This window comes from Neolamprologus brichardi, chromosome 8 (genome assembly GCF_056152115.1).
Source record: "Neolamprologus brichardi isolate AB-2024 chromosome 8, ASM5615211v1, whole genome shotgun sequence".
NCBI classification, from domain to species: domain Eukaryota; kingdom Metazoa; phylum Chordata; class Actinopteri; order Cichliformes; family Cichlidae; genus Neolamprologus; species Neolamprologus brichardi.
Genome location: NC_142111.1, coordinates 553538 through 580620, shown reverse-complemented (window position 1 = coordinate 580620; position 27083 = coordinate 553538). Strand labels below are relative to the sequence as shown.

General features: G+C 40.4%; 1 protein-coding gene and 1 pseudogene across 1 annotated transcript; one reads left to right on the top strand and one right to left on the bottom strand.

The window, feature by feature from the left end:
* Positions 1 to 6721: 6721 nt before the first annotated feature.
* Positions 6722 to 26394, bottom strand: si:ch211-214e3.5 (zinc finger protein 518A). Its single transcript, XM_006801649.3, has 3 exons — positions 26053 to 26394; positions 15002 to 15069; positions 6722 to 11340 (listed from the first exon to the last, which is right to left on the bottom strand). Exon 3 carries the CDS (start codon positions 11318 to 11320, stop codon positions 7274 to 7276), a length of 4047 nt encoding a protein of 1348 aa, XP_006801712.1. The 5' UTR covers positions 11321 to 11340; positions 15002 to 15069; positions 26053 to 26394; the 3' UTR covers positions 6722 to 7273.
* LOC148101697 (uncharacterized) lies at positions 12442 to 13706 on the top strand (annotated as a pseudogene).
* Positions 26395 to 27083: the final 689 nt, after the last annotated feature.

Genomic DNA, 27083 nt, shown 5'->3' with positions numbered 1-27083 from the left:
GGCCTCTGGTAGAGGACCTGAGCTTGAAGGATAGATCGCCCGCAGGGGACGTGTGTGGATTTTTAAAAAATATGTATATTTGTATATATATATTTATATATAAAGAAAAATGTGGTATTACTTTGCACTTTATTTAGAACAGAGCTAAAGTGTTTTTTAAGGTCCTTTGCTGCCCTCCAGTGACTTATAGAAAATACTGGGAGACTGATGTTGTCAAGCATTTTTGCTGAAGTCAAATTCAATATAACCATAAAAAAACCCAAAACAACAAAAGCTAATATGTTTTTTTATACTCTATTATAAATACAATATAGGTTTATGAGATTTACTAATCATTGCATTCTGTTGTCATTTATGTTTTACACAGTATCCAAGCTTTGTTGGAACTGGGGTTGTAATTTAAAGACCAGGACCAAATGCTCAGAAAAACCATAATATGAATACTGAAAATCTGTGTGATCTATGCTATTAAAATTATTAGTAATATAATAAGAAAGTCAACCTATAAAGCCACAACTGACACTTCAGTGGATATATGCCACGATTGCTTTCTGTTTACATGGGCATTTTTTTCATTGAGTTAACACTTGTTCTGCTACCTGATGTGTTTTGAGTATGTCAAACCAGAAGGACTAAATCATGGCCGGCTGGACAGATTGTGTCTTTTTTTTGTGGCTTAGAAATGCTGCAAAAATACATTTAAAACATTATTTTAAAAATAAATATGCACTTAAAGGTGCAAGTCATGTCAGAAGTATGGGGACAATTTCACAGCACACAATTGGGGGGAACCATTGATCCAGCATGATTTAAATTCATATAAAAGCAATAAAATACAATCTGCAGTGTCTGTGCAGAATGTAATAATTTCTGTTAATTGAGGAAAATTTTGTTAATCAAACACAGTAAATCACAGGGAACATTGCCATCATCTTAACAGCTGAAGGACTGCAGTAGCTGGTAACAGTTAGATGCTGTTTTAGACTTCTTGTCTTGATGCATGCGCAATCATCCAGGTATGGAAATCCCAAAAAGTTAATTCTGTTCATCTGTATGTAGCGTTTTAGTGGGAGAAAGCTTTCCTGACTCATCCATGTGACTTCTTCAGTCTCAGCTGACCACAGGTTTCCCCATCCTTTAAACAGTACATTTACATAATGACTGAAGTCAAGTCAAGTTATCTTTATTTATATAGCACATTTAAAAGACATCAAGTGTCGGCCAAAGTGCTTAACAGAGGGATAATATAATAAAAATAATTAAAATAGATAAGAGGAAAACATTATAGAAAACACTGTAAGACATCCATATGTTTGTAAAAAATATGTGTACATGCAAATATGAACATACATATACAAAAATGTACACATTCACACACAAGGACACATACCTGAACATAAAATACATGTATACTGAAACTAACCACTGATTAACAATGGGCTGTGAGGTCAGTTTCTTTATCAACAACCACTGATTAAAGACCACCTTTACAACCAATTGTCTGTATGATCAACTCAGTCACCTATAACATCTCAAAATGTCAGGCATCGATCCCCAGTCTGTTAGTAGGCAGGTCTAAACACCACATCCAGAACACCTTGGATTTTGTTGAGAAGGTGAGAAATGTTATTATGGAGATGAAACAATGGTCTTGTATGAAATTACATCTCTCTTCACTTGTGTTCCAGTCACTGAAGTAGTGGAGGAAGTTCGTAAGAGTGTCTTGAGTCATGCTCAGTCATCCAGGTAACTAAATTCCAAAACATTGATTCTGTTCATCTGGACGTAGTGTTTTCAGTGGGAGAAACGTTTCGTTCAGATGAACAGAATCAACTTTTTGGGATAGTTTGTAAGAGATTACAGAATTACCCAGACCTCAGCAACAGGACCACTCTCAGTACTGACCAAGTGTTTTTTCTCTCGTGAACTGTTGTCATTCCGCATATTTCACATACAAGGGTCGAAATCAAATCTCAGGACATACCATAATTCAATAATCACATTAACGTGGCAGACTTTTATCCTGTCTTCCTTCTCTCACCCCAACTGGTCGCAGCAGATGGCCGCCCCTCCCTGAGCCTGGTTCTGCCGGAGGTTTCTTCCTGTTAAAAGGGAGTTTTTCCTTCCCACTGTCGCCAAAGTGCTGCTCATAGGGGGTCATATGATTGTTGGGTTTTTCTCTGTATCTATGAAGCACCTTGAGGCGACTTTTGTTGTGATTTGGCGCTATATAAATAAAATTGAATTGAATTGAATTGAATTGAATTGAATAGACCAATACATCAACTTCACCAAGGAGGATATGTAAAATGACAGGTTAGTCTGCGACTGTCAGATGTCCATCAGTAATGTGAGACATTTAAAAATGATGTGTACTGTAAACTAACACATACGGAGGAGTATTTAAGGTTTGACTGTCATCACAAACTGGGTGTCATCAGGACACTACAACACAGAGCAGACACCATCCCCACAGACACTGTGGCCAGGGAAGCAGAATAAGATCATATCAAAAAGGCCCAGAGTAAATGTGGTTATCCAAGCTGGATATTTGTCGAAGCTGGGAAGGCACCAAAAGAATGCTCTTGGCGATCCAGGAAAGAAGGAAAACTTCTGTACAGCCTTTAGTGATCCCTTATGTGTCAGGAGTATTGGAACAACCGAGACACATTTTCTCTCAACGCCACATCTCTGTGGTTTTCAAACCCCAAAACATGCTGCACCAAAAATGAGTCTCAAGGATCAGGTCCCCCAGCACAAAGTGCCAGGAGGATTCAATTCTTACTGTGGTACTTCACAAAGGTAACTTGTTTGCAGGCCAAACCTAGTCCAGAGAAGGTCATTTTCAAGACTAGAGATCAGCAGGAATTAAATTTGTGCCTACTGACCACTGCAATCAAGATCACTATGCCCTCAGTGCCCATACAGTTAGAGGGTCTACATGGTTTGTTTTTTTGTGTGTAGGTTTACTTACTTCATGTGTTTTTGGTCTTACACACACACAAGTTTCCAACATTTTTGCATTTTAAGAAACTACACTTGCACGCTCCCACATTTCTGCAAAGTTTACCCTTGTCTTATATTGTCATTTGTCAGTAGGCTGCAAAACAGTGGTGGGGCACCCTGTGGCTCCTTGTCAAAAACGGCAAAACTATTCTCTGCTCAGGGAATTGAAGGGGAATGATAAAACAGGAAATGCTAACACTGTGGTACACTCAAACCCAGGCCTGGTCACCTGTTTGCCTGTCGGTGACCTAAAGCAGCATAGTCAATTCTGATAGTTGAGAAGGAGACTGACCATCAGTCAGCTCGCTGCAAAACATTCCCATCAGTAGCCAGCAAGCTACAATATATGGATATCAAGAAATGTTGAAATTAAATGGTCCAGAAATGAGCCACCCCACATCCTAGATGCTATCTAGAATGCGGATACGCCCCTCCTCCTTTCTTCACTTCCCCTTAGTGCTGCCCAATTCTTGGCCTCTAGTCTCCTTTTTCATGGAGGGTACTGCTCCTTGTGGCTGTTCATCTTGTAGCCAAGCATCTCAGTGATCACTGCTGCCATGGTGTAAATCAGCTCCGGGGTTTTGGTGACGATCGCAGCAGTATCAACTCAATTTATTTTGAGTTGTTGCCCATCTTAAGGGCGATCATACCAAAGCCAGTTACTGCGGTCACAAACATGACCTTTGTTCAAAATCTCGTCAGAACAGTGCATGAGACCAGGGGATTTACTAGGAAGCATTCCCTGAAAACCCTTAGATATACAAACAAAATGCATGGTATTTGATAGGTGCGGGCAGTATGACAGATGTTCTGATAGTTAAACATAATTCACATGCTAGAGAGAGTTTATTAAAAGTGAAGCATAATACTGAGTTCTGGTTATACCTTGAAGGTATTAATTTAGAGTCATTTAGATTAATGTAGTTAATCCACCACAGGTAGCATAAATAGAGCTAATTAGCCTGGAGGAGGTTGTTATCATGTAATCTTTATTTTGTACCTATTTGATATTAATTCAAGGTATCTGTGTACTTTTGCATGGGCATATTTTAGGTCATTGCATATGTAGTAGAGGAATTTAGGGTTAATAGTTGCAGGGTAAGGTGAAAGGACTAAGACAAAATAGTGAAAAACACAAACAAGGAGGAACTGTTGGGGTTATTGTTCTTTACCTTTTATTCTAGATAAACAAGCACACACATACACACCTAAACACAAATATAACCTCATATAGGCACGAGCACACAGACAGAGATATGCACCCCCACCTATACACACTGACACACATCACCTCGTATCAGCATAGAACACACAGGATTGACACAGGCGTCAACATACTGTTAGACATATAAAGAACTTTCATCTTTGGACATGTTTGAGGTTCAATGTAGAGTTCTGGTTTCTGTAATCATAAAGTTGTTATAAGAGGTGAGCATACATCATATTACATGTGGACTTGCAATGTCTCTGTAATGGCACCAGCAGGTCAGGTCAGGAAGCACCCAGCAAAGAGTAGTGATGCCCTATCTTAGAGATAACTTTGTGTTATCAGATGTATGGAGGTATAAATGTGCAGAAGCTTTTTTAATTAATTAATTAATTTTTTAATCAGTGGTGCCATAAGGGTTAGGATGCGTGTTTTAGGGTTAGCACTTTGTATCTTTTTTATGTACCATGTGGACACTCCAGAAAGTTGTTATATTCAAATTGGACAATCTGCAAAGTGCCTGAAAATAGGTGGATGGATCTTTGTTGGAAAAAAAAATCAAAGTATTTGATATATGAAGCTAAAATTCCAAAGCAATCATGCATGTTCAGGAATCAAGATAGTTTAGAAAACATTCTAAAAACATGATTTGAAATGGTGATCCAGATGTTGAAAATGAAAAATATGCACATTTTAAACAAAAATTATTTTCTGAGTTATCAGTACCATCTCGAATCCTCAGAAATTTGTTCCATTTGCCCAAAAAATTTAAGTGGGTTGAAAAACATTTCTTAAAAAGTTGATATTTGAAGCTTTAGACAACATTTTTTGAGACGGTAGACAATAATTTTTTTATGCAAATAAGAGAAGGTCAAACAGAAGGCCCATGCTGATTTAATATCGACCCTGCTCTCATTTTCTATTTTTATCTATTTTAGTCTGATGTTACTTCCAGTAAAAGTAGGTTTTAGGCATAAATTTGTACAACCTTTTCTTTCACAAAATGCTTTTCATGTGATATCAGCCCAGGGTGTTAACTTAAAGAAGCTTATCATGAATGAGAAAAGAAAAGAAAATCAAATAAGGATAAGTGATAAGTAAGAAGGATCAGAATTTTATTCCATTACTATTTGAAGCTTATTTTATTCCGATTTGCCACTTTAAAGTAATACGTAAACCATCCATATAAAACACTATTTTTAAATTCCTTGAAATTTTATGTGGAAAGATTACTGAACTAGACCTAAACAACCGGGGGTATAATTGATAAAAAAAAAAAAAACCTCCTGAAACAAGACAAACAGGGCGAACAACAACATGAATAAAACAGGTTTTGGTCTGCATCTGGGACCCATTACCTCCATCACTAATGAACTAACAGACTATATTAAAGAGGCCAGTCATTTTGGAATTTTTGGAAGTGAATGTCAAACTTGACTGTCATACCACGCAACACTTGACTGACATTTTTAGCTTTCTTGGTAGCAACATAGTGCATCAAAAGCTTCTTTGGCTACGTTCACACTGAAGGTCTTAATGCTCAATTCCGATTTTTTGATCAAATCCAATTGTTTTGTCTGCTTGTTCACACTACAAATAAAATGTGACAGCAAACGCGCTCTAGTGTGAACCCTCAAAGCGGTCGCATGCGCAAAAGAAGACGTCACACACAACGCGCTCTGTTTAGACCCAGACCAATAAGTATTGTTTGACTGATGGACCTTAATATAAAGACTTGTTTCGGACTTTACGTTTCCCAATTTTGCTTTAAGTTATAAAGTTATTTTGTTATTTACAAATGGCCTAATAATTATCCTTATTGCTGTTTTAGAGGAGTGGTGCTTCAAAGGATAGTTGGAAATTTCTGTCAGAATCTGCAGATTATACAGTACAAATAAAATGTTCACGTTTCTCCAACGTTGTCTTCCCAACAGTTTCACTAACATCTACACAGGATGGCCAGGAAGCGTTCACGATGTCTTCTCGGGTGCTTCTCCAGCGCTGATAATTGGCATCTTGTCTTGTGTCAGTGACGTATAAGATGGATTTAATGTGACAGGACCATTCAAACAGCAGTTGCTTTCTAAAACATCAGATATGTATCGGATTCAGTACCACATACGAAAGTGACGTAAAAGACGGATTTGAAAACCATTATAATGGATAACCATAATAATACCATTATTGGATATGGGTCGCATAGGCTCAAAAAAGTCAGATTTGATGCGCTTTCGCCTGCAGTGTGAACGTAGCCTTTGAAAGACCGAAGAAATAAATGCATAGGCTGAAATAAAAATCATCCTAATGATTTGTCATTAAATTTAGACTCAAACAATGACTCACAACAATTTATTCTCTTGGGTGTTTTAGACAGGTAACTATGAAAAGGTGCAGCTCATGTTATGATGTAAGTTTGGTACAGGGAAATCCTGATAAGAAAACTGTAAACATCATAGTATAGAATGATACACTTTTCAATTATAACTTTATTTTGGGGGGAGAGGGGGGAGGGGGGGGGAATCATTCAGACCAAGAACTTTTTTCCCCTTCCTTCACAAACATAAAATAATGTAAGTCGTTTATAAGGTTTATTGTTAACTATACAAATAACAGCTTCATGTCCTTGAGTACAGAATAATAAAAAATACAAAAGTCCCTTAAACTAGAACTATGATTTACAAAAATGACAGATGACAAGCCAAATGAATTCTAAAATTACCTGAGGAATTCAATCCAACTTGACATACAACCTTTGCTTATGTTTCTTTTGTTCAGCCAGTGCTCTTAACACAACCCTAATTACAGTGTACCATTTTCACAGTTCAATTAGACATCTGCATGTATGACAAATCATGCATGCAGTGCATCATTTACCAGAATATGCACCTATTAAAAGAAACTATGACTCAAGAATATATATTTAAATTTACAGAGAACATACAAAGAACAAACTAATAGTGGAAGGCTGTTAATGCGCAAATATACAATATACAACCAGCAGCAGAACAACAGTTCCACTCAGGAGAACATGTCCACCCATCTTAATGTGGTAGAAAAATTTCAGAATAGTTTATTCCAGTCTCTAGTTGCCTCCATGAGATGCCTCTGACCGTGGCCAATCCAATCCTCTTGACTGCTGAAGAGCCGACCACAAAACCAGCAGTCAAACATTACTTGCTCTTCTCTACAACCTGATAAAGTTTTTACAACCTCATACTTCTTTTTGCTTTTTTTTTTGAGTTTCAGTTTAAGGAGGAATCGCTCCCGGACAGAACTCTGAACCGGTCGAGATTTTGGATTGTCAAAATTAGATGCGTCTTTGGTTGAGGAATTCTTCCCTTGGGTGCCAAGCTCTAAGAGTGCTTGGACTGTTTTTTGAGACAGAGAGACCTTAGTGACAGCACCTTTGTACCTATTTACTACCTTCATGATGTTGGCCACTTCGGGAATGTCAGCATCTGGATGATTGAGCACCACTACAGGCTGGTTTCTACTAGGGCATTTGATCTGCTGTAGAGAATTCAATGGGGCAAGTCTAAGTGTCCGTTCTACCTCTTTGGCTACAGGTTTCCATAACAGAGTCTCTTTCTCAGTTGGTGGTTTACTCAGGAATCTTCTTGCCTTGTGCACTGCTCCTGGAAGTTCGTCAAATAATGCTTTCCTGCGCCTTTTCCTTTGGCTTGGAGGCCGAATTGGCCTTGGGGCGAGGACAGGTTTCTCTGAGTCACACAGTTGTTGTGCCTTTATAGTTGTCTGAGAAGGTGCACTGCAGGAATCAATGACATCTTTTTGTTTGGTATTGTGAATGGTGATCAACTTTTTTATTCCAGTGGAAGCAGCTGCATTAGTTTTGTTTGTCGACACCAGGAAACACTGAGTCTGGGGTCTGGTGGCCAAAAACAAAGGTTGATTATTTGAGGTGGGAGTGCCATTTGTAAGAAGGCTACTAGTGGGTGTGACAATTTTAAATATAACTTTGTTTCCAGAGCTCTCATTCGTCTGGCTGCAGTGAGTTCCATTGTTTGGCTCTTGGTTGTTCAACAGTAGACTTGATTTGGGTTGAGAAATGTACCGCAGCAAGAAGGCTTGCCGACCAGTCTGCAGTGCGCTGGGTTTGTCTGCACTACTCACTGGCATCGCTAGCACTGGCCGTGAGTTAAGTGGGAGCTGGGCACTTGCCAGTCTGAGGGCAGGAGTATTAGGGGCCTGGACAAAAGGAACAGACCTTTGTACTAAGTAGCACGTTGACTGAGACTTTGCAGTTTTGTCTGAAGTTGTATTTTGTGATGTGCTTGAAAAGAGTACAGGGCATTTTAAACCTGCACTGTTAATAAGGTAGTGATTTAAACCGGTACCAAAACCTGGTTGAACACCAGAAAGAAGAGTGGTCCCTTTTTCAGCAGTTCCAGGTTTTATTGCTTGTACACCTATCCTTTTGCTGTCTGGATTTAGACCTGTGGTTTTACTTGAACTTTCAATGTAAGACACATTGATTTGAGGCTTTGCAGAATTTGCTATGAGTTTAAAGCCAGGGGTAGCCTTGACCTGCACTGGCATTGCAAATTGGTTCTCACTAGCCCTAGTCAGGAGTACTGGCTGATTAGCCTCTGGTAGCTGAAGAATTCGCACAGTTCTTTTTGTTGGTTTTAAAGAATCATTGTTTGCACTTGAAGAACCCGTTCTTTCCTTGTTAAGCTGTTGAGTAATGATTGCATCAGAATGTTCTTCCACAAAATTGCCAAGGGATGTTAAACTACTCGTAGGCTGTGTTTTAGATATCGGAATGGTCTCTTCCTCAATTTTGACAATATTGAAGTCTTGGAGCACTACATCGGGATTTTCTTCTGTCAGAGGACCATCAACATTAGATATACACTCATCAACTTCAGTGTCACTATTTGCACTTTCTGTGCATTGTTCTGGTAATCCTGCTGATGTCAAGTTGAAGCGTGATGATTTAGAGGTATGTCTTTTATTTGCCGAGTTATCATCCGAATTATTCTCCAAGTTTGGGGTGATGTTTGATGAAATGTTGAAAGCATCCTTTGAATAATTGTGAAAAGTAAATACTTCTTGGTTTGGGGAGTCCTGAATGCATTTCTCCGAGCCAATGGCATTTTCTCTGCAGGTAACTGAATTTGGTGGAGACAGCTGTGATGGGCAACATGATGTATGTTTTGCATTTTCCGGTCTGTTTTTATGTACAATCTCAGTTCTAAACCTATCATTTTTATCTGAAGAAATGTGGAATGACTGATGTCCATTTTCCATAGTGTTAAACGCAGAATTCCCTTTGTGCTCATCAGTTAGGCTGCAAATGCTGTCAGGTGTGGATAGCTCATTTACTGCTTTAGGCTCCTCGTCGATTTTTCTAAAGATGGGTTTGGGAAGCAGTGTATCTTGAGCAAACTTTGAAGGTGAAGATAAACCACCGACCTTAACAGAACACACTGTTGCAGGGTGGCTGGAAACACCATGGCAGTTTCTACAAGGACTGGAAGTTTGGGTAACTGACTTACTTTTCAAGTTCATTTCTTCCATAGAGCTTGTTTCATTTGGATGATGTGCCTGATCCGACTCATTTCTTGTGGGACATGAGACATCTGCACAATTTAATGATGTATCTAATATAGCATTTGTTTGTTCTCCAACACTTTCAATATGTGGAGTTGAACTAAGGGCCCCGACTGATGTTTCCTCCTCCTCAATTTTTACTTTAACTGCCAAAATATCCTCTTGATCTATCTGTATGCAAGATCCACTTCTTGGTGAAACAGCTAAGCACTGTGATGTCGAGCTCCTGCTATCAGAGCAAAGCTCATTCTCAGAGTTTTTACTTTTATCAAACACAGAATTTAGTGTGGAGAACCCCCCTTCAGCAACGGAATGGTTCTGATCTTGCTTTGTTGTTGGGATTACTTTGAGAACTAAATGTTTTTTTCCGTCGACCATCTTGAATCCCATAACTTTGGTTGTACAGTTAGGGGGGAGGGAGATTTTGTTCTTAACCATTAGAACAGTCAGTCCATTAGCATTGTTGTGACTTCCACTATCAGAGGCTGGACAATTGTCACATTCCTCCAACGTGATTGGTGTTGACTGTTCTGTATTATGGGAAACTTTGCTCAAAGTTTTGTCCTTTTTTGCTACAGTCCCATCAACAAAGTGCTGGGTGTCCTCTAAGGATTTGTCTGGCTTAATTAGTTTGCCACTTTGATATTGTTTCGATATCCTTTGAGCCTCCTGTGACTCACTATTCTTTTTAAGCATCAATTTCAAGTTTACAGATGAATTTGCTGGTGAGCCATTGTCTTCCATCGCCTTCCATGCATTTTTTCTTTCTGTCCCCTCTTTGTGAACAGCTGCCATGTGTTTTTTAAGGTACTCACTTCTTGCTGCACCATATCCACAGACTTGACATGTGAAAGGAAATGTACCCGTGTGAGCTTTCATGTGCTTCTGGTGATCTTCTTCATTCAAGCTAATATGTTTGCATTTCAAACATTTCCAATGACTTTCATTATGATGATGGATATGCTGGACAAATGTCCCTGCATCCACAGTTGTAAACTCACACCAGTCACAGCTGAACTGTCCATTTACACTGTGGCACATGATGTAGTGTCTAGTAAGCAAAAGAAGAGAGTACTGCACATCATCATTACAAAGTTCACATGTAACCAGAGTATTTCTGTGCTCAATCCGATGGCGCTGAAGAGCAGGGAACTCATTTGTGACAAAATCACATAAATCACAAGGGTATGTAGGAAGGGTTCCTCTGTGAACTGCTCTAAAATGTTTAAGAAGGTCATTGGGGCTAAAAGTACAGTTATCTTTACAAACAGAGCATCCAAAACTCAAAATTTTGCCAGAGAATACAGCCCCCTGTTGAATTTTACAATGGGCTTTGTTAAGAGAGTTTTTATCTTTCCTAGTGGAAGTCCCATTATCCTTAATGGCAGATTCTTCTGGATTACTGAAGAGCGACCCATCTGTTACATCTCTGAAATGTTTATACAGAAAGTCTTTTACTTTTTCCTTTTCATCCTCTATTACAGATCTGTTGCAGTTTTTTGGAGAGTCATATGGTAATCCATCTTCTTCCATTGTTGCAAGTATGAAGGTTTCTGTAAGACATTAAATATATTCTTGATTAATACAAGTAGAGAGATGCACCATGCGTCAAAACCATAAGCCAAGACTTGATTTTTTCCACAAATTTTTTGAAAGTGTTCCAAAGTCCTCCCCTGTATATCTGTATGTCTTTGAGGTCCTGAGGTGGAATATCATTTAAATCGCAGTGTGAAATTAACATCATCATACACATGTCTTCAATCCGCATTCAGTAGATCTGGTGTGACATGCCAAGTTACAAAAATTGAGAGGTGCATGACTGGCTGACACACCACAAAGTGTTGTGTTCTATGCCCGCTGAGATATATGTAATCTCTCTACTGTGTCGTAGGCCAACCCCAGGGCCTCCAGAACACCTAACCCAGAGGAGTACCGGTTCTACTCTGAGGCCCTCACCCTTTCTCTAAGAGCGTGAGGAGCTCAGCCAACCGAAAGAGCCCAGCCAACCTTCAGAGAAAGCTAATTTCTGCTGATTGTAACCAGTAAACCACGATAGACTGGTGCCATAACCACATCACTGCAGCTGCAACCCCAATTTGTAATCTCCTGTTACCCTCTTCCCTCACTTGTGAACAAGATCCCAAGATACTTCTCCTCCACTTGGGGGCAGAAACTTGTCCCTGACCAGGAGTGGGCACTCCACCCTAATCCAGCTGAGGACCATGGCCTCAGACTTGGAGGTCTTTCACATTTACCTGTAAACCACTCTAGTGTGATCTGGAGGCTAGTACCCAACTATATCATCCAGAAAAAGTAAAGATTTGCTTCGGAGGTTACCAAGGCAGAAGCCTGCCACCACTTGGCTATGCCTAGATATTCTATCCGAACAATTTATAAACAAACTAATGACAAAGGGCAGCCCTGGAGGAGTTCAGCACCCACTGGAAATGAGTCAGACTTTTTGCAGTCAATGTGGACCGAGCTCTAGCTGTGGTTGTACAGAGATTGAATGGCTTGTAACAATCAGCCAGACACCTCATACTCCCATAAAACTCCCCACAGGATACCCTGAGGGATGCAGTTGAATCCAAATCTACAAAACACATGTAGACTGGCTGGACAGACTCCCAAGAAAAGCCCAGCCACTCGCCTAAATGACTGTAGACCAGTTGCACTCACTCCAATCATTACAAAGAGTGGTGCTGGCCTACATCCAGAGCAACATCCCAGACACTCTCCCCTGCAGTATGCCTACTGGCCCAATAGGTCCACGTCAGACACCATTGCTGCTGCCCTTCACTATTCCCTTGCCCACCTGGAAAATAAAGGCTCATACCATCAAGGTACTTTTTGTTGATTACAGCTCTGCCTTCAATACTGTCATCCCACACAAACTTACTCACAAGCTGGCAACACTCGGCCTACACCCCACCCCTATGTGACTGGCTACAGGACTTTTTGACTGGCAGGCCCTAGTCCGTCAGGATCGGCAACAGGACTTCAGCCAGCATTATTACTAACACTGGAGTTCCACAGGTTTGCGTCCTCAGTCCCATCCTCTACACCCTGTAGACCCACGACTGTGTTGCCTCCAATAGGGATAACACCATACTGAAGTTGGCGGATGACACTGCAGTGATTGGTCGCATCACTGGAGGAGACGAAGTGCCTTATAGGAGAAAGGTGGCCGGTATGGTGTCATGGTGTGAGGACAACAACCTCACCCTCAAAACTGATAAGACAAAAGAGACGATAGTGGACATGAGGAAGAAGAGGAGGCCTCACCAGCCGTTGTTTATCCAGGAGAGTGAAGTGGAGAGGGTGAGCAGCTTTAGATACCTAGGCATCTACATCACTGAGGACCTCACCTGGACACTGAACACCACACAGCTGGTCAAGAAGGCTCAGCAGTGGCTGTATTTCCTGAGGAGGGTGAGGAAATTTGGTATGTCAGCCAAGATCCTCAGCAGGTTCTAAGGCTGCACTGTGGAGAGCACACTGACCAGCTGCATCACTGCATGGTACAGTAGCACTGCTGCCATGGACTGCAAACGACTGCAGAGAGTGATAACAACTGCGGGGAGAAGATTATCAGGACCCCGCTGCCCTCTCTGCAGAGCATCTACCATCGCAGAGTCCAGAGGAGAGCTGCCTCCATCCTCAAAGACCCCATACACCCTCAGCACGGACTGTTCACACTTCTGCCCTCGGGACGAAGGTTTAGAAGTGTGAAATCTACAACATCCCGACTCAACAACTCCTTCTTCCCCACTGCTATCAGAGTCTTGAACAGCTGACCTATTTTAACAGTAATAATAATTTTTGCACATCAGGTCATCTCACATAACCAGCATATTAAGCTCATAGCTCTTTTGCACATAAATCTATTTGACACTTGTTTTTTGTCTCCACTTATTTATTCCTGGTATTTGTATTTAATCTATGTGTACATATTAACCGGCATCTGCATATGGACAGCAGAGAAAGAATTTCACTGTGCAGAGAAATACTTTTTCTTTGCACACATGACAATAAACCCTTTCAATCTTGATCACTCGAATATCCTCAAGAGGATAAAGAGTGTTGTCCTTAGTGTTGGGCAATATGAGGAAAATCCAATATTGCAATATTTTGGGATATATCGCGATGCACGATTAATATTGTGATGTGTCTTGAGCCCCAGCACCCCCGGATCATGAATATTTGAATCTCTTAATTTTTAGTCCTCTCCCCACACAATTATATCCCCGAATTTTATACTCTTAGTGTGGTTATATTTATTTCAGGATGGCATCAAATAGCACTTTTTTTTTAAAGTACTGGTATACAAATAGCCAATAAATCCAATACTGTGACATCACTGTGACCGGGGCGACCGGGGATTGGGAAGCTCATCTGTAACCGGAAGGTTGCCGGTTCGATCCCCCTGCTCTCTCTGTCCTGGTTGTTGTGTCCTTGGGCAAGACACTTTACTCTACCGCCTACTGGTGTTGGCCAGAGGGGCCGATGGCGTGATATGGCAGCCTCGCTTCTGTCAGTCTGCCCCGGGGCAGCTGTGGCTACAACTGTAGCTGCCTCCACCAGTATGTGGATGTGAGAGTGAATGAATAGTGAAATTGTAAAGCACATTGGGTGCCTAGAAAAGCGCTAAAAAAATGCAATCCATTATTATTATTATCATCACTATCACACAATGTGCCTCAAAGCTTATTAATGACATTAAACCTATATTTCTTTGGACATTTGCTGTGTTTTCACTTACCTATGAATAATCATCGGCATGATATACAATCTGCCCTGAAATTCACGTTAAGAAATATAATACATTTTTGATGCATCAATTCCAATTACAGATACCATTTGTTTTGTTTTTTTGAGCAGAAAATGCTTTCAAAAGCATTTCAAGAGCCTGGACATCATCAACATTTATGAAGCAGTGTGGGATTGTCCAGGATGACTCAGATCTTAGACAGACAAACCATCTAAATTCACATTATGCTATTTGCATCTCCATTATATAGTCTGTGGATCGCAATAACGATTACTCCAAAAATATTCTTTTGCAAATGAGAAAATTATTTAAACAAAAACTGATAGTCAATTCATTAAGCACTGGGAGACAAACACAAACCAACAAATAAAACATGTCATGCCTGAAGTTAACAGCATTACTCAGGTAAGAATTAATGACATTATATAACCAGTTATTGTTACCTGTGCTCCTTTGGGAAAACCTTAACCAGTGTTCTGAAGAAAAGGAGTTTGTAGTGTGATCCCAATGTCTGGAAGACAGAGGCATACAATCACAAAAACAATTTCAACAACAATCCTTACTATTAACATTAATAGTGTTATTAATAACCATGCGTGCTCTGTATATCACAAGTATAAATCAGTTGTTTACGTTTCTTTTGGGACTTCTTCCCATTAAAAAATATTTTATAATAAGAAAAAACAACTGTCCTACTGACCATGAACTGCTGTTTGTATTCTTCTACATGGCATACAGTACAGGCAAACATGACACCCCACAGGTAGTCAAAGTGAAACACAAATCTAATCTCTCTCTTTAGACCTACATCTATGTTTGTGCGTGCATTATTCTGCATTACCCCACCGCCAACTCTAATTCATCTCCACATCCTCCCTCTTGTCATTGTTCATACAGCCCCAGGGTGGTGGACATCAGGTGAAGACCCCCAAAAAAACAAAAAAACCCAAACAGCTGCTACAATCAAATCTACTGCAACTGCTTTGTCCAGGAGTGTTGTCTATTGATTGAATCCTGGCTCCCGTCAAAAATCCCAGATACCTCAGTGGAGCTACTGGGCCGGACATTACACCCCCAGGACTGCAATAATGTCTCCAGTAAGGGAAGGGGCGGTGGACTCTGTGCTTATATGCTTCAGGGCTGGTACCATAACAGCAGAATTATAGACAGTCACTGCTCACCGGACTTAAAACACCCTGATAACGACTGTGTTTAGTCTGTTCCTTCCCATTCCGTGCAAGGCCACCTGGGTTTGCTGGAAGACTGTTTACTTAGCTTAGCAGGGCGAAGGCCTATTTCACTGCAGGGCAACCTGCACGTGGCGAATAAAGCCTTGATTGATTGATTGATAGACCACGTCCATTCAGTGCAGGCCCTTTTATCTACCTCGCGAGCGAATATTAGCCAAAGTTACCATTGGTTACATCCCCCAAGGCTAACGTTAGCTCAGCACTCAATCACCATTTCAAACAGTACAGAGGTTACCCAGAGGGGGTCCATATTGCTGCTGGGGACTTTAATAAGCTATATTTGAAATTTGTACTCTCTAAATTCCACCAACATTTTCAGTGTCAGTGTTCAGTGATCACGGTTTTCAGGACCCTGGACCTATACAGTAACAAAAGGAAACAAACTCCTCCAAGCACCTGGGTCATTAAAACATGGCCAGATGATGCTCTTCTCCAGCTATAGAACTGTTTTGATCTGACAGACTGGTACATCTTCGAACAGCACGACCTGGAGACCTTCACTCAGTTCTCTATACAGCACTGCCAGAGCCAGGCTGAGGAGGGGCATAAAACAGGCCAAAGAGGCCTACATGAGGAGTATTCCTAACTGACAACCCCCACCATGTGTGGAGAGGCATCCGAGCCCTCAACAAACTGCAAAAGCCAGAGACTCCAACTGCCAACAGCATCCTCATGATCATAGAAGTGTTCAACACCCCCCTGGATTATGATGTCAGGAGGACACAGAGTGCTGAACCCCAGGAGAGCTGTCAGCCAGCCCAACACTGTGGGAAAAACCTGTGCGGACTAACTGACAAGGATCCTCATCAGGTTGTTTAACCTTCCTGACCCTATGCCACCGTTCCCACCCGTCTGAAGGCCTCCACTATCATTCCCATCACCAAAAAGACTGGTATAGACAGCGTAAATGCCTACAGATCTATAGCCCTCACGTCTGTAGTCATAAAGTGTTTAGAGCTGGTAGTTCTCAGCACATCAGAGGCAGTCTTGCCCCTCCCTTTCTTCATGTGTTCAATAATTTTTTTCCTGTGTCATGTAATTGGGTGTATTATTATACATAATTTATGGACATTGCATGGGTGGATTGGATGGTAAGAAAAAATATATACACAAAATTGGTGACATATTCAATACTTATTAAGTTGTGGGCAAAATACAACCTGGGAGCCACATATGCCTAGGCCGATTATGTCACAGCGAGGAGACAAAGGCTGTCCAAATTCGTAGGCTGCTCCAAATGCAGCCCACAAATGTGTCCTCCTTTTTCCCAGATTTGGGTCTGTGTATCCTTCATGGTCCACCCTATTCCAGGATTCATTGTGAATCAAGGGTTGAAGAAATTTGGGGGGAAAAATGGCGGATGGTCGAAGAAAAGCGGTCCAGAAATAAACTTTTAAAAGTAAATACTGGGTTTTATCTCACCAAAATATCCAGCCAACCAAATGTTAGCATAGCAAAGAATCTTAAACAGTTATATTCAACTAACCTTTGGCTAAGTTACGTGATGTTAGTGATATCACCACTTAATGCGGCTTGGGTCATACGAGCTTTGGTTGGTTAGTCAGTTCAGTTTTCTACTGAAGCTGGGTCTGTTTGGCAGTGTGGAGACAAACATACTTAAAAATTAATAAAACGAGCAGACGGTTCACTCTTTAAGCTAAGTGTATTTACAGGGACCAAACATCTAATCTGTGAACTGTGTTAAGGAAACAGACTAAACCATGCTGTGCTGAAGTTTAGAGTTAAAAGAGGGCTCATCCTGTATAAACCACTAATAATAAGACAGACAGTACATGGAGAGGTCCTTCTGTTCCTGTGCCATTTTTGTCATGCTTATATCATACAACCTGAGCCTGTCACCTTTGTTATAAGCCCAATATTTCTGCAGGATTTTATGTCCTTTATCCAAAATATATTTAGTTAAAATATTTCTTTTTTAGTTGGATTGTACTTGTGGAGCTCTTTTAAATAAAAAGCTGAAAGAATTGTGAAAAGTTGTAAATTCAGAAAGGGTCTAAGTATTTTTTAAAGATGTCATGTTTCTGTATCATCTCCTGTTAGACCCTCTTACCCAAAAATCAGCATATTTAATGCTCTGATACCTTCAACATCTTAAATTATATTGAACATTTTTCTCTTCCAATAAATATTCACTGCAAAAGTTTGCCTTCCATTTTATCTGAAACATATAATGTTTAAATCTTTTTAGTTTATTTTCAGGATTATGGGATATTGTCCTTAAATATAACTAAAGCCTTCAGACAATGGTCGCTGTATATTAATATTTGTCTGTTAGACAGTCACACAGGTATAAATGACAGAAGCTGGACGTCGTAGGCTAGCCCCTTCAATTTAATGGCCTTGAATTTCCGGTCTTCGCGGCCTACCTGGTCTACGTAGGCCGGGTCTTTCGAAGGATTTGGACACAGCGCATGTGTTCATCTTTTTTTGTTGCACAAAGAAACGGCGGGTGGAACCATCAGACCAAAGCACAGATTTCCACTGGTCTAATGCCATTCCTTGTTTTTCTTGGCCCTACAAATCTCTTCTGCTTGTTGCTTTTCCTTAGTCTTGGTTTCTTAGCAGCTATTTGACCATAAAAGCCTGATTTGCACAATCTCCTCTGAACAGTTGATGTAGAGTTGTGTCTGGTGACTGAAACTAGCCTCAGCAGCAGAGGTAACTCTTGGTCTTCTTTTCCTGTGAGCTAGTTTTGCTGTAGCGCCTGTTTTTCGTCTGCACTTGGGGACACATTCAAAGTTTTATCAATTTTCCGCACTGACTAACCCTTCAGTTCTTAAAGTAATGATGGACTGGTGTTTTTCTTTACTTAGCTGACAGAATTCATATTATGGCAAGAACCAAAGAGTTGTCAGATACGGCTGTCATCTGTGTACCAACCCAACTTCTGCACAAGATAGTTGAGGGTCTGAACCCATTAAAAATGGCAAAAAAATTCCACAAATGAACCCTGGCAAGGCACATCTGTGAAGTGAAAACCATTTCAGGTGACTACACCATGACATTTATTGAGAGTAGGCCAAGGGTCTTCAGTGTTGTCAACAAAAAAAACAAAACAAAACACTAAACACAAACACACAAAAATCAAAGGGTTGCTACTTTGAGGAATCTAAAATATAAGACATAGTTAGGGTTATTTATCAACTTTTTTTTGATACGTAATTCCATGTATCTTGCTTCATATATTTGATATCTTCGATATGTATCTACAACGTAGATAGTAGTTTAAAAAAGAAAAAAAAAGAAAAAAGAAAAAGAATCCAGGCACACACCGCTGGAATTGACTACAAGAAAGTCTATGACTCAATGCCCACGCATGGATCCCGGAATGCCTAGAACTGTACAAGATCGGCAGGACCCTTGGAGCCTTCACCAGGAACTCAACAGGGATGTGTCAAAGAACACTCAAGGCCAAATTCAAACCAATTGCACAGGTCACTATAAAGTACAGGATTTACCAAGGAGATACTGTTCCCAACTGCTAGTCTCGGCTTGTGCAGAACAGCACAAACTGAAATCCCCTCAGTGAGATCATTGACGAGACTAGCTACAGATACAGACTATGGAATGCAGCAATTGTCAATTGTCATATAGATGACATCAAGCTGAAAGCCAAGAGTGAACAAGACATCGGTTCACTCATCCACAACACAAAGATCTACAACAACAAAATCAGAATATAATTTGGACTGAAGAAGTTGATAACATGATGATAACAAAAACAGGGAAGATAGTCAGAACTAAAGGGATTGTACTGCCAGAAGGCAACTTGCACTACCAAAAGCCACTTGATCTCCACCCAACAGAGCATACTTTTTCATTATTATATAGAAAAGTCTAATTCGATTACATACTGATTGTTTGATTTACAATCCACTGTGGTCATGCACAGAGGCAGAACTAAAAAACTTTGTATCCTTTTCCCCAATAATGGGGGTGGGGTACTTTGGGTACTGCATCTTATTGATACAATGCGCCTGTTGATACCACTATCCTTGCTAGTTGACAAACTCATATATTTCTGCTCAAAATCATACTAAGCAGTTATTATATGAAGGTGTGAAAAATAGAAGTGTAAGGGGCGTTTAAGATCGTTGAACAGGTGTTATGACAAAGACTGTAATTGACTTTTTCTCCACGAGGGTTTTGATTGTGTTTACCCTATGAAGAGTACAACAGCTGTTGTTAACTCTTGCAGCCCCTGTGGGCTGCATGTCGTTAGCGCGGTTAGCTCGTTAGCACGGTTAGCTCGCTAACACATTGACGCCGTCCAGCCTCACGCCGTGTCCATCTTGTCGCTGCCTGCAGGTGAAGCTATGGGGGAGGGGGAGTTGTGTTCAGTGAACAAGAGGCGAGGCTGATTAATGTTGCATAGAGACAAAAGTGGACGAAAGAGAGGCAAACTTGCAGGTCCACAAGTATAATTATAATGTAACATATACTATATCGATATAAACGATATTGTCACATCTTATATCTCGTTTAAAAATATATTGATATTTTTAAAAAGAACTCGATTTATCGCCCAGCCCTAACAATGACACATCTGGATCACTAGTATGTACAGCCTGGGGGCACTCTGTGTGATGTGATGGTTAGTAATACTGGAGCAGCAGAGGAGACAGTCCTATCTCCATTCCTGATTACCTTGTACACCCTCAGATTTCAAATTTGAAACGGTGAAACATGCCACCTGCAGAAGTTCTCTGATGATACTGTAGTGGTTTGGTGTATTAATTAATACACACCTTAATTCATAAGGTTAGTTAGTAGAGTTGCGTACCGTCCTGTAAAAAATGTAAACGTCCCGTATTCAGAGAAAATATCACGCACTTCGTATTGAGCTGAAAATTAACATGATTGTCCCGTACTTCAGCTAGAATGGAAAAGATGGATTTATTATGTGTCTTTACGCTGTCAGCTGCCTCTTCTTCTCTCATTCACTCCCCCTCCTGTTGCTACTTCAATCATGAAACTGATCAATGATCAGCTGATCGACTTTTCTCTCTTGTTTGTTTATCGCCCACTTTGCGCCAGAAAGAGGAAACCAGCGGATGTTGCTCTAAACAACAGCAGCACGTTTAAGCTTGATCAGCTGTTGTTAGAATTTATTTAATATTAGTTTCTAGTATCAGCTGATGTTTGCTGGAGCCACAGCTGTAACGCTGCTGGTCATGGTTTGGTTATCTGGGGAGAGGGAAGCATGAAGATGAAACCAGGAGATGTCCTTACTGAATCATCAGAGCTGAACAGGTGATGGAGAAACAGGTTTACAGGGAAGTTATGAACTGTTTCTGAGAGACAAATAACACCAGGATCCTTTTCTAAGTAGCTGACAGCTGGTAACTGTGCAGGGGCGGGTCTAGCAAAGTTTTGCCAGGGGGCCAGGTAGGGCATTAACAGGCAAAGGGGGGCACAAAGAAATACTTTTCTTTCTTATTCTCATTTAAAATGTCTCGCTTTTAATAAATAATTATCTGAATCTTCCAACCAAAGTTTTTATCTGATGTAAAATGTATAGAAATCATACATATACCAACAAGACGGCGTACATCACTGTCACAGTAGCATCTGTTTTCATTCAAAGGCTTTATGGCTTTTCCTATACCTGGTGGACCGGTCTCTAGTCAAAATGCCCGGGCCCAGTTTTTGTCCCAGTCCAGCCCTGGGCACAACATGCAGTGAGTTAATCTGAGAAGGTGCATTAAAAAAAATAAATGGCCGGGCCAGCGGTGCACATCGCAAATTAGCTCTCATACACACATTAGTTGTGCTGCTTCTTAATGACGGCATCTTAGCTAACAACCCCAACTACCAGATTCAATTTGTAATTGGCTAAAAATAACTTGTGAGAGTGGATGTTGCTAGCTGGCAGTTTTTTCAAGCGATGTTGAAATTTCCACATTCCAACACTTCAAATGCTTCAGGAGCTGTTCGCTCAGCACAGCATCAGCACCACGGAAATACACGGATACATCCGTACTCGAGACAGAATTCACTATGTGTTTTCAGGACTTTCAGGTGTTTGGACCAAGGTTTTCTTTTTTGATCAAACCAGAAAGCTTTAATGAGCAGCTGGATTTGTCTCGCATTAACTGGCTGGACACAGAAAACATCGAAATGCAGATGATTGAACTGAAAAGCTCGACTCTGTGGGGGTCGAAGTTTGCAGAACTATGAACGCAGCTGGAATTCACAGCTGTGCGTGTTCATGGAGCTGCATTTTCACCTGCTGGACATCACTACCTGACAGGTTTAACCGTCTTCAGAACATTGCAGAGGCCTTATTGACAGTATTTGGCTCTACATATCTGTGTGAACAGATTTTCTCTCTCATGAGTGTCCTCAGGTAGCCGTCTGAATGCTGGACACTCGAAGACCTGTGTCTCTGAGTGGGAGACCAGAGATCACATTATGTGTATCTCTGTATTAACAAACATGCCATATTGGCCCAGTTTATTTTTCTTATCATTGTTGTGAGGAGACCATAAATAGCATTTGCATTTTCTGTTGTACAGTTCATTTGCTGTTATGAGTTCTTGTTATGGATAAAAAGTGTCTTTTTTTTGTTTCAAAATAGCTGATAACTATTCGCTGATAGCTGCCAACATCTGCGAACAAATATAATTCTAGAAAGTTGTTCTATATAGTGTGTAACTGTTCATATAGCGCGTTATTAAATTTATTGCTAATGCAATCATATGGCACATTGACTTATGAGGAAATTTTAGATGGCACTCATCAGAAAAGTTGCCTACCCCCGCTTTAATTGGGGGGGGGGGGGGGGGGGGGGGTGTCAGCGATGCCATCAGAATAAAGAAGGCTGGAAGCATCATTGGCCAGAATTTGGAGATGTCTGAGTCAGTTTGGGACAGGGAAGTCATTCAACAAACTGCACTCCATCATGGACAACCCATTACACCCACTCCACTTCATACTTCTGAAGTGGAGCAGCAGAACTCCTTCTCGCTCAAACTGACTGAAAATAACGGCCACGCTCTGCATGGACAAGCACCAACATTCATCAGTGATCTTTTACATCCCCAGCAGGTCCCTAAGGTCATGTGATCGGGACTTGCTAGTTGTCCAAAAGGTGACAAAGCTTTTTGTAACTGTGGCCCCAGACTTTGGAACTCCCTCAGATTGAGTTTTAGATTTGTGGACTTGGTCATGTCTTTCAAAAACACACCTAAAAACTCATCTCTTTAAACTTGCTTTTGGTTGATTTTTGTTTTTATGTTTTAGCTTCTGTGAAGCACTTTATGATTTTATCTTGAAAGGTGTTGTATAAATAAATTTTACTTACTTTTTACTTACTTACAGAACACTTCGGGAAATTATTTGAACCATTCTCTAAAAAGCTTTATAACTTAATTTTGTGACAGGTGAGGACATCGGTTAGGATGAGATCCCAAATATATTTTTGTTTTATACGATCATGCAGCTGTTTTTCTTAGATTTATTGTTTACATGTTATTTATTAATGCAATTTGCACTTCCCTCTTGTAAAATGTCAGTCTTAGTTTTATTGTTTTTAAACCAGAACTGAAGAAGCTTCTCGGATGAGAGGTGAAACGTCTTCAAGCAACTTAAAGAAGTCCAGACGCTTTTCTTTGCAAGCTCCTTTGACTAAAACTTTAAATCTGTCTCTAAATGCAGTCACAGAAACCGTCAAGCGTGACGATGAAACTGACTCACATGAGGACCGCCCCAGGAAAGGAAGCCCACCTCTGCTGCTGAGGGTTAATTCATACAAGACACCAGCCTCAGAAATCACAAGTTAACAGCACCTCAGATTAGAGCCCAGATAGATGCCACACAGAGCTCCAGTAGCAGACACATCTCTACATCAACTGTTCAAAGGAGACTGCGTGAATCAGGCCTTTATGGTCAAATAGCTGATAAGAAACCACAACTAAGGAAAAGCAACAAGCAGAAGAGATTTGTTTGCGCCAAATTTGTATGTTGTAGATACATATAAAAGATATAAAATATATGAAGCAAGATACATGGAATTATGTAGCAAAAAAAGTTGATAAATATGTCTTATATTTTAGATTCCTCAAAGTAGCAACCCTTTGATTCATTTATTTTTTTGACACCACTGGAAACCCGTGGCCTTCTCTCAATGAACATCATGATGTAGTCACCTGAAATGGTTTTCACTTCACAGATGTGCCTCGTCAGGGTTCATTTGTGGAATTTCTTTACTTCAGAATCGGTTCGAATCATCAACTATGTTGTGCAGAAGTCGGATTGGTACACAGATGACAGCCGTATTTGACAACTCTTTGGTTCTTGCCATAATATAAATTCTGTCAGCTAACTAAAGAAAAACACCAGTCCAAAACTTTGAATGTCCCCAAGTGCAGACGAAAAACAGGCGCTACAGCAAAACTAGCTCACAGGAAAAGAAGACGAAGAGTCAACTCTGCTGCTGAGGATAGTTTCAGCAGAGTCACCAGACTCTGAAATTGCAAGTGAATAGCACCTCAGATTAGAGCCCAGATAGATGCAACACAGAGTGAAGACACATCTCTACATGAACTGTTCAGAGTAGACTGTGCAAATCAGGCCTTTATGGTCAATCAGCTGCTAAGAAACCACGACTAAGGAAAAGCAACAAGCAGAAGAGATTTGTTTGGGCCAAGAAACACAAGGAGTGGACATTAGACCAGTGGAAATCTGTGCTTTGGTCTGATGAGTCCAAATTTGAGATCTTTGGTTCCACCAACTGTCTTTGGCAATGCAGAAAAGGTGATTGGATGGTCGCTACATGCATGGTTCCCACTGTGAAGAATGGAGGAGGAGGTGTGATGGTGCTTTGGTGGTGACACCATTGTGGATTTAGTCAAAACTCAGGGCACACTTAACTGGGATGGCAACCACAGCATCCTGCAGCAACATGCCATTCCATCTGCTTTGCGTTTAGTTCGACCATCATTTATTTTTCAACAGGACAGTGACCCCAATTGACATGGATTGGGATGAGATGGATCAAAAAAGGAAGCCAAAAGAGCCAACAAGTGCTCAGCATCTCTGGGAACTGCTTCAAGACTGTTGGAAAACCATTTCTGGTGACTACCTCATGAAGGTTATTGAGAGAATGCCAAGAGTGCGCAAAGCAGTAATCAAAGCAAAGGGTTGCTATTTTGAAAAATCTAAAACCTAAAACATGTTTTGAGTTATTTCACACAGTTTGGTTTACTACATAATTCTTTATGTATTCATTCATAATTTTGATTGCTTCAGTTAGAATCTACAATGTAAATAGTCATAAAATAAAGAAAATCCATTAGATGAGAAGGTGTGTCTAAACTTTTGACTTTTACTGTATGGGCAGTGGTCTAGGGAAAATAATACAAATTAATGTAACCTTGTTACTGCCACTACAGGGTTACATCAGTGTGCAGCTGACCAGGTCTCACTCAACCTTGTGGATGAGGAAGCCATGTTGGGAGGAAAAATGGCTGCCGTGATTTTATGACTTAGTTACTTCAGTCAAAAAAAGGAGAAAAAAGAAAACCTTTTTGTATTAACACTATACTGACACATACTTTAAAAAACGTGTATATAGCCCTAGCATAGAGCATGGAAAAAATAGTATCAAAACATAATATGCTATATATATATAAACCTAGTCAATTTTAATTATGCATTATAAAGTGGCCACATGAAAGTAATTCTAATGCCATTTAAAGTGACCAGGATTTCGTTCAACATCATGAATGCAGAGAGGTAGGCTGCTCTATGCTCACAACCCCTTGATGGGCAGATATAAAAGAAGCTTGGGCATGAGAAAAAAAGTTGCACCGTGTCAAAACTATATAACATAGGTAATATAACACGCCGATATGTACAAAATATGACGCTGTACCACAGCTAGAAAGTTCGACATCTTAATATAATTTCTGCGTACTTTTCCGGGTAACTTGCTCTATAGTCGTTTAAGTTTAGGAAACGCGAGGGAGAGCTGCACCAGTGGGAGAATTAAAGGCTGCAAGACGAACAACAACAAAGGAGTCTGCGGTGTACGCGGTGACAGTTTAGCGTACTGTGCCCGATATTTTTAAATTATTTTTTCCCATTTAGTCGGAAATATACGAGCCACTTCACGACAGGGTTAGTGTCTGTGGAGTTTAATAAGCAGTTATTTTACACCAAAATAAAGCCCCCACCCACGCAAAGACATTCAAAGTTACGTGAAACCAGTTATTTCTTACTATGAACTCGATGGAAGTTCAGGCGGCGTCCCGTCTACGTCCAGCATCATAACGACAATGTTCAGCTTGAAAAAATACACAACAGAAACATTTGCCTTCTTCCTCTCCTCTCTGTAGCTCCACAGCGACGGCGGCCATGACAGTCCATCCGGGTACTGCTGTGTTCTTGACACTCACGTAGAAGCGGATGAATATGTATTGCTTGTAAAGACAGAACTAGTGCCATAAGGGAGGATTTTTTTTATTCGTATAAAACACCGTTAAAACCGTGTTCACTAAAATGGAAATTTATTCCACTATACGAGACGCCCGTAGAAGAACCTGCAGCATGAGCCTTACGTCATCTTTGGCCTCAGTGTGTGTGTGTGTGTGTGTGAACCAGATAGGGGGAAGAAGAAGCAACGAGCAGCAATGGCGGATACACGCCATTTCCTGTTCACTGTGTTGCTTGTTGCTTGAATGCCTTTATTTTCTCCGACACTAGAATGTTTTATGTATAATTCTAAATCTGCAGATGAATCCGTCTCTTTATGATCCCAGTATGATGCACAGATTCCATGTAGGTCATTGACACAGCAGCCCATACAGATATGCAGTAATGGATGAAGCTGAGAAGCTTACAAATGGTTACTTCATTGTCCGCCTGGCACAGGAGCACGGAGCACTGTGTGCGGAGCATGTTTCAGATATTACTGTACAGAAGCTCAGTGTGAGGGGTGTAAGTGTGTGGGACTAATTTGTGTCAGCAGAAATAGGTGGATTATTTATTTGTTGATCATTTATGTATGTATGATGCACACTAGCTACATGAATGAGAATATAAACAATTTATCAATTAAGACCAAATTATTATCAGCATTAATATACAGTATATAATATATATACATATAATATAGCTTTAAGGTGTTAAGAAGGATGACTGTTGTTTATAATTTTTAAAGGGTTTTCTTTAGTTAGAGGGCTCTGTGACATTTCAGATAGTCTTCTTAATCTCACACTTGATTCTGTCAGATTGTAAGCTTTTCTGTAAA

Excerpts from the sequence above, each read along its gene's own strand:
- si:ch211-214e3.5 (XM_006801649.3), bottom strand. The coding sequence starts at position 11,320 with ATGGAAGAAGATGGATTACCATATGACTCTCCAAAAAACTGCAACAGA.